At 43.4% G+C, this 15,089-nt stretch overlaps 1 protein-coding gene across 4 annotated transcripts in view; it reads right to left on the bottom strand.

Moving 5' to 3' along the window:
* Window positions 1-15,089, bottom strand: part of ADGRA1 (adhesion G protein-coupled receptor A1) — a 1,087,584-nt gene that overhangs the window by 234,610 nt on the left and 837,885 nt on the right. For 2 of the 4 annotated variants that reach the window (XM_075348547.1, XM_075348549.1), the window contains one exon: window positions 12,634-12,738. The exons of the other annotated variants lie outside the window; for them this stretch is intronic. In XM_075348547.1, coding sequence (XP_075204662.1) covers window positions 12,634-12,738 — 105 coding nt within the window. The remainder of the gene's footprint in view (window positions 1-12,633; window positions 12,739-15,089) is intronic. 4 annotated transcript variants of the gene reach the window in all.

Below are 15,089 nucleotides of genomic sequence, written 5' to 3'. Positions count from 1 at the left end.
GTTTCTACAAAAAAAAGATAATACATTCTTTTCTAGGGGTAGCCCCTACTTTTTATGATAATATATATATATATATATATATATATATGTGTATATATATATATATATATATATATATATATATTTTAGATATCTATCATTTTTCTCAAATTGTAGTGTCTTTTTATCACATTGTTCGTTGCAAAAGCCTTAGGGAATGTACAGCTACTGTGTATTTTTACTCATAATTTGCAAGTCTGCATTAAAACCATAGCAACCATTTAACAATATGCTTCCTGTTGTCTAAGCCATGCTAAGCATGTAAAGTGTATCCGTACCTACACTACCTTACTGCAATAAAAAATAAGAAACCTTCATAATATCCCAATAATCTTCCAGATGAAATTCTTAATTTAATATATGGATATTTTCGGAGAGTTCAAGCAATTTTACAATTTACAGCTTGTTAAAATTTGCAGCCATGGTTGAGATAGTAACTGTGATGTCAAACTCCCAGGTGTAATGAGACACTACGCCACCAGGTGTCGCAAGATCCACTAGTGGAGGATATCTGAAGGGGGTGTACACTAGGTGTCGCTAGACACACTAGTGAGGGATAGTCGAACAAGCCAGGAGTCAGAAGCCAGGAGGTAATGTCAGTGCTGGAGGGAGAAAGACAAGCCAAAGTCTAATGCGGGCATCACACGGTACGATATATCGCCCGATATGTCGTCAGGGTCACGTCGTTAGTGACGCACATCCGGCATGGTCAAGACATATCGTACCGTGTGACACCTATGAATGAGCAGAAATACTCACCTTCTCGTTCATCGTTGAAACGTCGTTCATTTTCATAATCTCGTTCCTCCTTCTGTGCTCTGGTTGTTCGTCGCTCCCGTGGCAGCACACATTGCTCCTTGTGACACCCCGGGAGCGACGAACACAGCTTACCTGCCGCCGCAGGCAATGCAGAAAGAAGGAGGTGGGCGGGATGTTACGTCCCGCTCATCTCCGCCCCTCCACTTCTATTGGCCGGCTGCCATGTGACGTCGCTGTGACGCCGAACGTCCCTCCCCCTTCAGGAAGAGGATGTTCGCCGCCCACAGCGATGTCGCCCGGGAGGTAAGTACGTGTGACGGGGGTTAATGATTTTGTGCGCCACGGAAAACTAATTGCTTGTGACGCACAAACGACGGGGGCGGGTGCGATCGCTTATGCGATCGCACGATTTATCGTCCCGCGTGACGCCCGCATAAGTGAGAGATGAGGGTCTGTAAGCCAGAAAGTCACGTCAAGAAGCAGGAAAAAAGCAGAGCTGGAGTCAGGGGACGAGCCGAGGTTGGGAAGTCAAGAGGACAAGACGGGTACATGGGAGCGAGAGGAGCCGAGGTCAAGAAACTAGCCAAAGGTCAGGGAGACAGGGAGTGAGGTCAGATTAGGGGAGGAGATGGGATGAGGTATGAGGAACTATGTAGCAGTAAAGATCAGGTCAGTCAGTTATGGGAACCACTGCCAAACAGGAACTTTCACTGGCGGTGTTCCGGGAGAAACAACACACGGATAAAGCAAAGCAATCACTAGGAACAAGGTTTCAACGAACAGGCCCCTCCCACACAACATAGGACTCAACCGGGAACCAGAGGGAAATATGAGGCCCAGCATAGGCTCTACAGGATAACAGGGCACCGCTAACCAGAATCATGACAGTAACACATTTGTTGATATTCTCGTTGCCTTGGAGACAGACCACAGCTGCTAGACAGCAGGACATGGGCCGTGCTTCCAAACACTTTTCCATGGAGATTGTTACCACTGTTTTGAAGCTTGCCAGGATAACTGAGTTCTGTTATCTAATAAACCCAATCGCCTCAGCTCAGAGTTTACATGCTAGACATCAGCAGTGGTCAGTCTCCGAAGCAACAAGCTGTAAACAAAAGAAAAATATGAAAAGCTCAAGAATGACGGCAAATTTTAACTTCTTCCTGACATGGCCAATTTCTGTTTTTGCATTTTCGTTTTTTTTTTTTCCTTACAGTCTTCCCAGAGCCTTAACTTTTTTTTACCTTTCTGTCCACCTAGGCGTTTTAGGGCTTGCTTTTTGTAGGACACCTTGTACTTTTGAATGTCACCATTTAGTTTACCACATAGCGTACTGGAAAAGAGGGCAAAAATTCCAAGTGTGATGAAATTGAAAAAATAAACACAATTGTAACATTGTTTTTAAGGTGTACATTTTGTGGTACATATTACCTGGCAATATGATTTCCTCATCAATACGATTATGATGATGCAAAAAATGTCCAGTTTTTTTTATTATTTTAGTGGTGAAAAATAAATGTTTGAAAAATAAATTTTTGCCATTCTCCAAGAACAGTCACGTTTCCATTTTTCGGTCGATGGAGCCGTGTGCTGGCTTATTTTTTGCTCAGTAAGAAGACATGTTTATTGATAATATTTTGGGTTACATATGACATTTTGATCACTTGTTCCAGCATTATTTGTGGTATTGCAGTGACCAAAAATACGTAATTTTGGTGTCGTAACTTTTTCCTGTTTACAGTGTTTACCCATGGGGTTTTTTATTTTTATATCCTAATAGACATTTCTGAATGTGGCGATACCATCTGTATGTATTTTTTTAGTTTCATTATTATCTATATTTTTAATGGGGGACAAGGGAGGGGATTTGAACTTATATTTATATATATATATATATATATATATATATATATATATATATATATATATATATTAGTTCAAATCACCCCCCTTATTTATTTATTTATTAAAACATTTGTTATTTATTTGTGTAACTTCTTTTTTTATTTAACATTTATTTATTTATTTACTTATTTTAATCTATTAGTCCCCTTAGGGGACTTTAGCCTGCGATCGCCTGATCGCTTGTGCTATATACAAGAATATCATAGTATTGTTGCATAATGTAAAATTAACAGTCTCCTTTGAAGACCAGCCACATACGAGTTTCAATGCCGCTCCGTAATGACAAGTATGGAGGTCTTCTGCTCTTGCAGTAATCCATTGGCGACCCACGATCATTCTCCACCCACAGTTGTTAGAGGCAGGTCCCGGCTGTGACACACAACCATTAGCTGTGGAGTAAGCCAGCTACATACACCCGCTACCAACTTGTGCCATACATGTATGGCGGTTATCAGTAAGGGGTTAATAAACAGTAAATTGTAAAAGTGGTTGTTTTTATGAGGTGGGGAGCCCTATCCCGGCCGAGGGTTACTCACTACCCCGCTTCACTCAATGTATGTCCAGTCTTATCCCCTCAGCTTCTAGTCCTCATTGTAGATGTGGAGGGTCACACAATTCACATACACAAGTTTCTTTGTAAAGCACTCAGGAGCAGGCTTATTGTAGTTTGTGCCAGACAGGCCTTCACCTCTGGCCCTGTCCTCTCACTTGGACCTCTGCAGCCACTCTCTCCACTAACGTTACTGTCTTCCCAATCCTTCTCTGCTCACTCCTCCCTCCTTGTCTCACTCTCCTGGTTACCACTTAACTATTTGCACCTGTTTTGGCTTTATCCTAACAAACTCACTAACTACCACTGCACCCCACTCCTGCACACTTGGTCCCTAGTTACACTACACTAAAATATCCTATCAATAACCCTTTATCTACAGTACTCCAGGCTCTCTACACTATGTCTTCCATCTGACACAGCACGAGAGGCCAACATCTTGCATTACTTGCAATACAACACATGATGCTCGCGGTCGCTAGTTGGCGCCAACCGCTGCCCCCTCCAGCTCTGCTACATCGCTGACACAGCAGTGCACTCATAAGAGTATCTTACATTAAAGGGGTGGTTTACCCATATTTTTTATTGTCTAGATCGATATTATATTGAGAAACAATGTGTCTCTCAAATACCTTATGTTCGCAGTAGTGCCTGTGAGAGGCGCTATTGCAGACCGCTGTTCCCCGCTCCGTGACCCCCGGCCTCTGTGACCTCGGGAATCCGGTGACGTCACATAAAGTTCCTGACAGCGCGGCCAGCCGCAGAATCCGTGAGTGATGGGCTGTGGGCGGTGTTGCACTGCTCGTTACAGCCCATCTGCTCCCAGCTCCCTCCTCTCTCCTCCCTCACAGCAAAGTGCCGCAAGCAAGAGACACGTTGAGCTGTGACAAGCGGTGAAACACCGCCCACAGCCCAGTGAATCAGGAAGACTGGGGTGGGCCACAGGGATGTGACGTGTTCGGAACTTGACGTGACGTCACCGGAGCGGGAAACAGCGGTCTGCAATAGCACCTCTCACAGGCACTATTGCCAACATAAGGTATTTGAGAGAAACATTGTTTCTCATTATAATATCGATCTAAAAAATACAAAATATTGGTGAACCACTCTTTTAAATACAATATAATACACTCCCATACATATACATTATATTTATCATACAATAACACTTCCCTAAAGGAGTGGCCATGACCCAACCACCTCCTACATGTACAAGCTCTATCTGATAATATCCATCTATGAAGATAGTAATAGAATAACCCTTTAATAACCTTTGGTCTCGTTTCTGACCCTCAAATTGGAAAGCATTATAGATGCAGACCTATGATTTCCATCAACCATATAAGTCTTTTAATTCTTTTAGATTTTTTTTAGATTTCATGAATTTTCCCATACTGCTAAATTTGATATAATATCGTTCGATCCATCATAGATACTATAAATTAATTTATTTAGGGTAATTCTTCACCCACGAGTAATACAAAACCATTATTTTTGAGTTACTATAGTAGAAAAAAATAACTAGAAGAAACCATCATGGACTTATACAATAAAGACAGATGTACTTTAAATAGATGGACGTTTTGCGAAACCTCAATGCCAGATTGGACAGAAGTAATGATAATGCCTTTGACAAAACCACATTTCAGTAACGTCCCTTGTGGCCCTTACACCCATCTATCACATAGATATGGAGAACTACTGGCAGGTTATTCAGTTCATCACAAAACCGGCAAGTATAGCAATCTAGTTTATCAGATACAAGAAGAGAAAAAAAAATTGGTGATCCCTAGATCAATATTAGAAGTTTCTGCAGTGACACCGGAGAAGCGAAGTAGTTAGACAAAGCTTTAATTAAAATATCTCATCCCGACCCCAAAAAAACCTTCTGAAAAGACAGTAACATCAGTATGGTCTAAAGCCTGCTTTACACGAGTCGATATCTCGTGCGATAGCATGAGCGATCGTACCCGCCCCCATTGTTTTTGCGTCACGGGCAAATCGCTGCCCGTGGCGCACAAACTTGTTTAACCCACGTCACACCCACTTACCTTCCGGACGACCTCGTTGTGGGCGACGAATGTCCACTTCCTGAAGTGGGAGAGACGTTCGGCGTCACAGCGACGTCACACAGAGGCCGGCTAATAGAAGCGGAGGGGCGGAGATGAGCAGGACGTAAACATCCCGCCCACCTCCTTCCTTCCACATAGCCGGCGGGTGCCGCGGGACGCAGGGTAAGCTGCATTCATCGTTCCCGGGGTGTCACACGGAGCAATGTGTGATGCCATGGAAATGATGAACAATCGGCGCCATTTTAATTAAACAATTTTATGAAACCTAATGACGAGTACACGACTCACGATTTGTAAGCGATACTGCGTCGCTAGGAGGTGTTACACGAGACGACATCGTGTACGATGCCGGATGTGCATCACGAAAACCGTGACTCCGACGATGCATCGCACGATAGCTCGTCTCGTGAAAGCACCCTTAAGACTTTTAAGGTACAGTATATTATATTTTGTACTTGGCACCATACAAGATCTACAGTGTCTTTAATAAGAGTACAGGGTGAATTTAATGCTAGGCTTGTTTTATATTAATTAATTGATACCTAGATGATGTGACTAGTGGAGGATGTGAGGTTCTATACTCCATACTAGATGTTTATGGCTATTATTGATTTTGTTGTGTATTTAAAGAGAATACAGTTTTTAGAGGCTTTTTTTTTATTTTAATTTTCAGATCCAAAAACTCTACAAAAAGACTCCGTGTACACATACTCCTGGGGTTTTAAAGAGTTAAAGAGGACCAACCACCAGGATTTTCCTATATAAACTAAAGCCAGTGCTATACTGGCGCTATCATGCTTTTTCCAAACATACCTTTTAGTTGTGAGATCGGATGTATACTTTCTGAAATACAGGCAAGCACAGTTTGTGAAATACGCTGTAATTTGATTGACAGCAGCTACAGAACATCTAATAGGTGGGTAGGGTTTTGCTAGTTATTCCCGTCCCTGTCTGCCTGCCTGTCCTTCTTTCCTCCTTCCTCCCCTGTAGACAGGGGAAGGACAGGCAGGCAGACAGGGGTGCTAATAACTAGCAAAACCCGACCCACCTATTAGATGTTCTGTAGCTGCTATCAATCAAATAACATTGCATTTCACAAACTTTACTTGCCTGTATTTCAAAAAGTATACATCCGATCTCACAACTAAAGGTATGTATAGAATCACCATGATAGCGCCAGTATAGCACCAGTGTAGCACTGACTTTACTTTATATAGGAAAAGCCTGGTGGTTGGTCCTCTTTGAAAGGCTTAAGATGACACATCTTCACAGCAATGTCATTTTGACATTGCTGCACAATTTGATGGGGTGTTTTTGTTTCACTCTTTCCCGGATTTTGGGTAAATCTACCTGAAAAAGCTGTTCTAAGTGCAAACCTTTTGAGGTTGTGGAACAGTTGTTTCCTAAAGCATTTTCTAGAGCCTTTTTAGTGGACTGCGCCTAGTTTGGAGCAGATTCCACCAGGATTAGATCCTCAGAAGTGCCATGTACTTTATTTTTTCGAAAGGCGATTTTCAAAACCACTTCAGGAAAAGAAAGCAAAAAAATGCTTTGGAACTCTTCGTAGGAGTGTCAAAGTGGATTTGCCATAGAAATTAATAACAAGTTTTCCAAGCAGATTTTGTGGATGATCTTGTAGCAGAGCCACTCAAAAAAAATCTCATCTCATAAACCTCTGTGTGAACACAGGCTTTGGCCTCTTTCACACATCTATGAAGGTGTATGTGTGTTTGTGTTCCATGTGCTATGCCTGTGCTATCCATGTGACATCCAGTTAGCACAAGGACAGCATGAGCTGGTATACTTACCTGTCTCCAGTGCTGCTGTCTCTTGCTCTGCTGTTAAGGGGGCTTTACACGCAACGACATCGCTAACGAGATGTTGTTGGGGTCATGGAATACGTGACGCACACCCGGCCTCATTAGCGACGTCGTTGTGTGTGAAACGCAGGAACGACCGTTAATGATCAAAATTACTTACCTAATCGTTGATCGTTGACGCGTCGTTCCTTTCCCAAATATCGTTGCTGTTGCAGGACGCAGGTTGTTCGTCATTCCTGAGGCAGCACACATCGCTACGTGTGACACTGCAGGAACGAGGAACATCACCGTACCTGCGGCTGCTGGCAATGAGAAAGGAAGGAGGTGGGCGGGATATTCCGGCCGCTCATCTCCGCCCCTCCGCTACTATTGGGCGGCCGCTTAGTGACGGCGCACGAACCGCCCCCTTAGAAAGGAGGCGGTTTGCCGGCCACAGCGACGTCACTAGGAAGGTAAGTATGTGTGACGGTTGTTCGCCATGTTGTGTGCCACGGGCAGCGATTTGCCCGTGACGCACAACCAACGGAGGCGGGTGCTATCGCTCGCGACATCGCTAGCAATGTCGCAGCGTGTAAAGCCCGCTTTACTTCCTGGTCTGTAGTCAGTGCAGTGAATATTCATGAGCTTAATGAGGGGCCCGGAAGCAACAGCAGCACAGAGACAGGTAAGTATAAAAATTATTTTTTTTATGTGACCTGTGTTTTCTCCGCTACGTATCAGACTGATGTCACACGGATCACATCAGTATATGGTCCGTGTGACATCCGTGCTGCCAACAGAAAACGGACATGTCAACGTGTGGAGCAAATGGATACACGGTCCATGTGAAAACATGGATGTGTGACCAAACCCATTATTTTAATGGGCCTACGTGTGTCCATGTCTCCAGTTTGTGTGAAAATGGACATCACTCGTACCGGAGACAAGGATATGTGAAAGAGGCTTTACTTCTAAAACTCTACATGGTTTATTATTCTTTAGGCACAAAATCAGTGTTGTTGAATGAGTCTACGCCTGAAAGTGATCTATTGACCGCTGTTGTGAATCCCACTGAGAAATTATTTCTGATGTTCGTGGTCTAACACAAGGAGAATTTTTCACTCTCTGTCTATTGGATTCAATGATAGATGCACTTTAGAGCCGTCCACTGTTTCTAAGCATTACAAATAGCAGATTTTCTGCCGTTTTTTTATACTTTTCCTTTCCTTTTATCAGCTTTGGCCGGATGATTCACTTCTAATGCTTCATATTGTGACTAGCTCATCATAAACAGTAATAGGTTCCAGCAATGCTTTTCTATAGTTACAGGAAATAGCCAGCCAGAAGGTAAAGCCACACATCTCATATTGTCAGCGCCTCCACTGAAGAATGGCAAATGAGAGACTATGGGGTGAACACGTCTTATCTGCTTTTATATTAATGTTTAAATTATGGTTGCTATTTTGTTCCGAGCTTCTTCCTTTCTTTGTATTTTCGCAGAGAGGTGATATAACATCTAGTGCTTATAATGGCCAACAATGCCGGTGACAGGTTGATGCGCTTTATTTTTCACATCTTTTCTCTTGGTGTCTACAAGGTCACGTTACTCAGACATCCTTGTAGCTTATGAATTTGCTTCTTTACATTTTATTTTCTTCTTAGCTGCTAGTACATTTGTTTATGCAATCATCTCAATAGAGGCAACACTTTGTCTCATTTACCATTAACTAAACTATTAACCCCTTCACCCTCCAGCAATTTTTCCATTTTAGTTCTTTCCTCTCTTTCTTCCAAGAGCCATAACTCTTTTTCTTCCAAGAGCCATAACCTTTTCATTTTTTTCCCTTCAATATTGAGTATGAGTGCTTGTTTTTTGCAGGACAAGTTGTACTTTTGAATGACACCATTTATTCTGCCCCATATTGTGCTGGGAAGCGGGAAAAAAATTCCAAATAAAATCCCAAGTAGAATCCCAAGCAAAAAAAAGCGCAATTCCACAATTGTTTTTTTATTCACTGTCTATACTATATGGTAAAACTGACTTTATGATTCCCCAGATCAGTAAGAATTTGTAGATATCAAAGATGAATAGTTTTATTTTTATATAGGTGGTGAAAAAAAGAATCAGAAGTTTGTTCCCCCCCCAAAAAATTGCGCTTTTGTCACCATTTTTAAAGACCCGTAGCCTTCTCATATCCTGGGGCTGTGTGGAGGCTTATTTTTTATGTCTTAAGCTGACGTTTTTAATTGTACCATTTTTGGGTAGATGTGATGCTGGAAGTCCATCAGTTGAAAATGACTTGATTGTACAGGGAACCCCTTTCCATATACTCCATTAGTAAAAATACACTTGGATATGAGTAGTCCTTAGTACTTAGTTTTTATCACAGGCCCTCAAACACTTTCCTAATGCTCAAATGGTCAAAAACCTGAGCTAAAAGGCCAGTCTGGCATAAGGAGGTAATTCTGATACAGTCCCAAATGACACTGCCCAATTAGGCCCGTTTCACACATCCGGCATTTCGCCGGATGACGGATCCGGCACGCATGCAGTACAGTACATTAATTTACAGTGGAAGCGTGACACCATGCAGTTGTGTGCTTCATGCACATCCGCTTTTGTCCGCATGGTGTCGCGCTTCTACTGTAAATGAATGTACTGTACTGCATGCGTGTTGGATCCGGCATCCGGAGAAATGCCGGATGTGTGAAACCAGCCTTAATGTGACTAAACAGCAAAGGTAGTAATATTAGGTAAAGCAGAACAAAAAATTTTCAAAGCTGCAAATACAGTAACCTGAGTCAATGTAATCGATATAAGCAAGAAGTGGTAAAAGCAGCACTCCAGAAGATCAGTGTGAACAGTGGATTGAAAACGGAGTTGAAAATGACTCAGTTGAGTTAAAACGTTGCACTTCTCTGTAATGGATTTGGATTACTATATCAATTCTTCACATTCATTTTCGGAACTGTTTCTTTTACCTCTTCTTGCTTCAGTAAGGTCATGTTCACACAGTGTAAATGCTGATTTTTATCCATATCGTCTACATTTGTCCACCCTCATATATTCACCAACAATATTCTGATTATTTCATTTTTGCTGCATTTTGTTACTACACCTTCCGAATTATTTGATGTACTTTTGGTGCAGATTTGAAGCTGTGTTTTTCTTATGATTAATCAGCTTTTATTAAGTTTTAAAAGGTATACAGGAAAAGAAAGCAATAAAAACATTAAAATAACATATAGACTGTCATGAACCAGGCCGGCTTTTCGCTGCTGTGGTTACACCCAGCTTTGGCCTGGTCATGTCAGGGGTTAACTTCCCTTGCCTCGTTCAGGATCCCTGAACGCTATATATTGCCTCTCTACCTATGGCTCAGTGCCAGTGATATTTCTGCCTTGCAGTGTGTATACTGGCTCTGGTGAGTGTTCCCGATCTGTTCTGCCTCCCTGCTACTGTGTCCTGACTTTGACCCTCCCCCGTTCATCTGCCTGTCCCAGTCCCTGACTTCCCTCTCCTGTCTGTTGTTTGTGTTTCCCTCTGCATACCTGATCTCGCGGCTTCCGACTCGGTCCTGCTTTCTGACTTTGATATTGATCCTCCCTTTGCAGTGACTCGACTTTCCTGTCTAGACCCAAACTGTTTGACTACTCTATTGCCCCCTGGTGGTTCGCCTGTTAACATTACTGAAGTTACTCTGCTGTACTTTAGCTGCCTTTCCGTTACAGTGTTTCTTTGTCTCTCCTTCACTACTCTGCTGCCACCTAGTGGGGATTATTCTGTACTACGTCTTACTAGCCTTTGGGCCTCCAACACACATCCGTGCCACCGGGATGTGTTTGGTACGTTTTTGCACGTACCGGCGGCACGTGCACACGTGCACCAATGTTACCCTATGGTAACAGGCACACACACGTAAAACCACACGGAACATGTGTCCGTGTGGTTTGTACGTGTGAGAGTTTTTTTGCACAGATGACATGTCCGCGTTTCTCCGGCATCACGCAGACACGGACCCGCTAAAGTCAATGGGTCCGTGTCTGCACGTAAGTGACACGGACCCTGTATGTGTGTTATCCAAATAGTCAGTGTGCATTTTTTATTCTTTTAATTGTGAAACGTCTCAAAACACACGGACTTCATGCGGACTGCACACGGAAATGACATGTACGTATCTCACGCATACACGGACATTCAACACGCACGCACGGCAAGCATACGCCATCACACGGATGTCATACGTACCGGAGAAACGAACCTGAGAAACGGAACATGCACCCGAAAAACTGAACGTGAGACACGTACGTTTTTTATACTGAAGTGTGGCGGAGGCCTTGTACAGCGTGGCATAGAGCACATACGGTCCAGGATTAAGAAAAACAATGTAATGAGGTACCATACAAACACACCTATTAGTGAAGATGTTCCAAAAAAGATCAGGTATTTAAACTTTAGAAAAACAAATAGAACATCCATTTGGTAACCGAACCATAGCATCAGTTATCATTACATTACCCCAAAATGTCAGTTCAGAACCGGAAAGAAGAGGAAGAGGAAAAGGAAAAAAAAGTACAAAACAAGTCAAGAAATAAAGAGAAAGGAAAACAGAAGGGGAAAGGGTAGAAGCTGTGTTTTTTTATGTGTTTTTAGGACAGAAAAGCTTTGATTCTGTACTTAACGCTATAACGCTACTGTGTTTTTTAAACGCGCTTTTTCAGGCTCCACATAAAAGCCTATTGCGTAAGCACAGTTGACAACATCTTTAAAGTAAGGGGTACTTTACACGCTGCGACATCGCTACTGATATATCGTCGTTAGTGACGCACATCCGGCGCCGGTAGCGACATCGCAATGTGTAAAGCCTAGGTGCGACGATGAACGAGCGCAAACGTGACAAAAATCGCTGATTTGTGTCACGTCGTTCATTTTCATAATGTCGCTCCTGCTACACATACGATGTTGTTTGTTGTTCCTGCAGCACCACACATCGCTCTGTGTGAAGCCGCAGGACAGACAAACATCTCCTTACCTGCGTCCACCAGCAATGCGGAGGAAGGAGGTGGGCGGGAGGTTATGTACCGCTCATATCCGCCCCTCCGCTGCTATTGGCTGGCCGTTTGGTGAGATCGCGGTGATGCCGAACGTCCCTCCCCCTTGAAGGAGGGATTGTTCGGCGGTCACAGTGACGTCGCCGACCAGGCATGTGCGTGTGAAGCTGCCGTAGCGATAAGGTTCGCTACGGCAGCAAACACCATATATCGCATGTATGATGGGGCGTGTGCTATCACGCTGGACATCGCTAGCCGATGCTAGCAATGTCGCAGCGTGTAAAGCCCGCCTTAGAGTTTTAATGAAATATCATCCGCTTTGCTAGGATGGTTAAAAGCAGCTAATTTTTTAGCAGGAAAAAACCCACAGCATTTATGTTATATGTGAACACAGCCTACCTATTCCTAATAGTTTCGCCTTTTCACAAGACATGTAACCATGGGTCCTTTAACTTACGGCATAATTGCTGGGACCAGGAGGGATAGTCCGAGTCTCGTCCGTTAGGAGTCTCTTCATCAATTCCTTGATAGCCCAGAGGTCAATGTTGGAACCGTCGTCTTCCTGTAGACCCAAAAGTTCTGTGATTTTTAACGTAGACAACCCCATGGACACATAAATGAGCTAATAGTCCTTTTCAGTGATATAACCTGCATACTTCAACATGTTTCTATCTAACTAAGGTTCTAAGGTTTTACAGAAGCCAACAAAAGCCATTAAACCCACCACCCCATCCATCGTCCCTCCTGCATTGTAGAAGCTGTAGATGGAGGCACCGGAACAGTCACTTTCTCAATAAACATTATCAGTGGAGAATTATTTCCTCATGTTAAATAAAAGCAAAACTTTGAGTGCGTTACTGAAGACTAGAACACACACTTCGCTGCTGGACTCGACTCTTAGACAAATCATACCCTTTACTTTGGCGACGCAACAATGTGGTGTGCCAGCAGCTCCGGCGATTAGACCACATTCTCTTTTTGCAAAGATGCCAATTGAGCACTTAGCTGTGGAAGTCTATATTTCAGCCTGGTGTCGGGTGCAATAAGCTCGTGGTTCAGTGATGCTGGGAGGCTATTAATTGTGGAGCTTCTAAACACATAGGAATACAGAGAATTACATTTAAAGGATCGGGCTTGTCTTATTGCTTTGATGCATCCTCATTTCTTGGGAGTAGAAGTTAAGGTAGATACTAGGCTTATGGTATTGAAAGCCTTGTTAGATCAGTAGTGGTCCAACAATGGGCACCATGATCTGCTCCAGTGGTGGCAAAAAGTAAACAGCAAACAGAGCCAAACAGCGGAGCTTTGTGCCCTGTGTTGTGGCCGTTCCTGGATATTGAGAAAAATTGAGGCTTTTGTACTCCTTCATGAGGAATTGTACTAAATTAGAAAAACATGTCTGACTTTTACAAAGCAGCGCAACACCAATCCAAAGAAAGTGGGTGTAGTATGGACCTGTTTAGTGGAACTAGGCTGCAATACGAGACATAACCTATGGGCATGAATTGAGCGGTTTATGGAAAAAACAGCCATGTTTTCCTTTTACTGGACAACCTTTTAAAGGGAACCAATCACCAGGATTTTTGTATATAACCTAAAGCCAGTGCTATACTGGCACTATCAGGCTGATTCTATACATACTTGTAGTGATCAGCTCGGATGTATAGGTTTTGAAATCCAAGAAAGTAAAGTTTACAAAATCAGCAGCTACTTGAGTGACAGCAGCTGAGGAGCAGATAATATCAGCTGATGAACCCTATGTGAATGAATAAAATGGTGGTTGATCATTAGAGATGAGCGAACCTTTGGAAGTTCGGCTCGGGGAGCACAGGCGAACCTTAGATAAAGTTCGGTTTGTGACCCTGACTTAATCCGAACCTCAAATGAAATTAGTAATTTTGCATTTTGTGTCTCTGCGCACATGCAGCCAGCTGTATGCAGATCACTTTCAAGGGAGGGTGGGCGGTGTTTTTAAAAAAAAAAAAAAAAAAAATCATATTCATTCTTTTATGTGTGCCGAAGACCAGATGATTGCAGCACTCGCCTATCTCTGGCAGTCTCATTAAGAATAGCATTGTGCATGATCCACTCTATTCACATGTGGCTCATCAGAGTCTAAAGGTGGCTTTACACTCTACGATATTGCTAGCAATTCTAGCGATATCGAGCGTGTAAGTACCCGCCCCCGTCGCCCATATGATATCGTGTGATCACTGCCACTGAGAACATTATCGCTACGGCAGCGTCACACGCACTTACCTGGTTGTCGTCGTCGCTGTGACTGCCGAACAATCCCACCCTCAAGGGGGAGGGACGTCACCGCGACGTCACTAACTAAGCGGCCGGCCAATCAAAGCGGAGGGGCGGAGATGAGCGGGACGTAACATCCCGCCTACCTTCATCCTTCCGCATTGCGGCCGGCGGCAGGTAAGGAGACGTTCCTCGCTCCAGCGGTGTCACACATAGCGATGTGTGCTGCCGCATGAGCGATGAACAACATGGATAAACAACCCTTACCGATTTTTGAGTTTGGGACGAACTCTCCATGGTGAACGATTTTCCCCATTTTTGAGGTCGCTTAAGGTCGCTGGTCAGTGTCACACGCTGCGATATCGTTAATGACGCCGGATGTGCGCCACTAACAACGGGACCCCGACGATAAAACATTAACGATATCGTAGCGTGTAAAGCCCCCTTTAGTTCTCTGGATCATTGGGGATCCCAGCAGTGCGGCCCCCAGTGACCAGTAGGATATCCCCTATCCCATTGATAGAGGATAACTTTCAAACTTGAGAATGCACCTTAAAGTGCCACTATCAATTCCAAACAATGCCATTTATATGGTGTACCCCTCGTGACACACCATTTTAGGCAATTGGAAAAATCTAAAAAGTTGCCAAGGCGGCTGGGAGC

Source organism: Anomaloglossus baeobatrachus, chromosome 5 (assembly GCF_048569485.1).
Source record: "Anomaloglossus baeobatrachus isolate aAnoBae1 chromosome 5, aAnoBae1.hap1, whole genome shotgun sequence".
In the NCBI taxonomy this organism is placed as follows: domain Eukaryota; kingdom Metazoa; phylum Chordata; class Amphibia; order Anura; family Aromobatidae; genus Anomaloglossus; species Anomaloglossus baeobatrachus.
The sequence above is the reverse complement of the archived record's forward strand: the minus strand, read 5'-3'. Positions and strand labels throughout refer to the sequence as shown.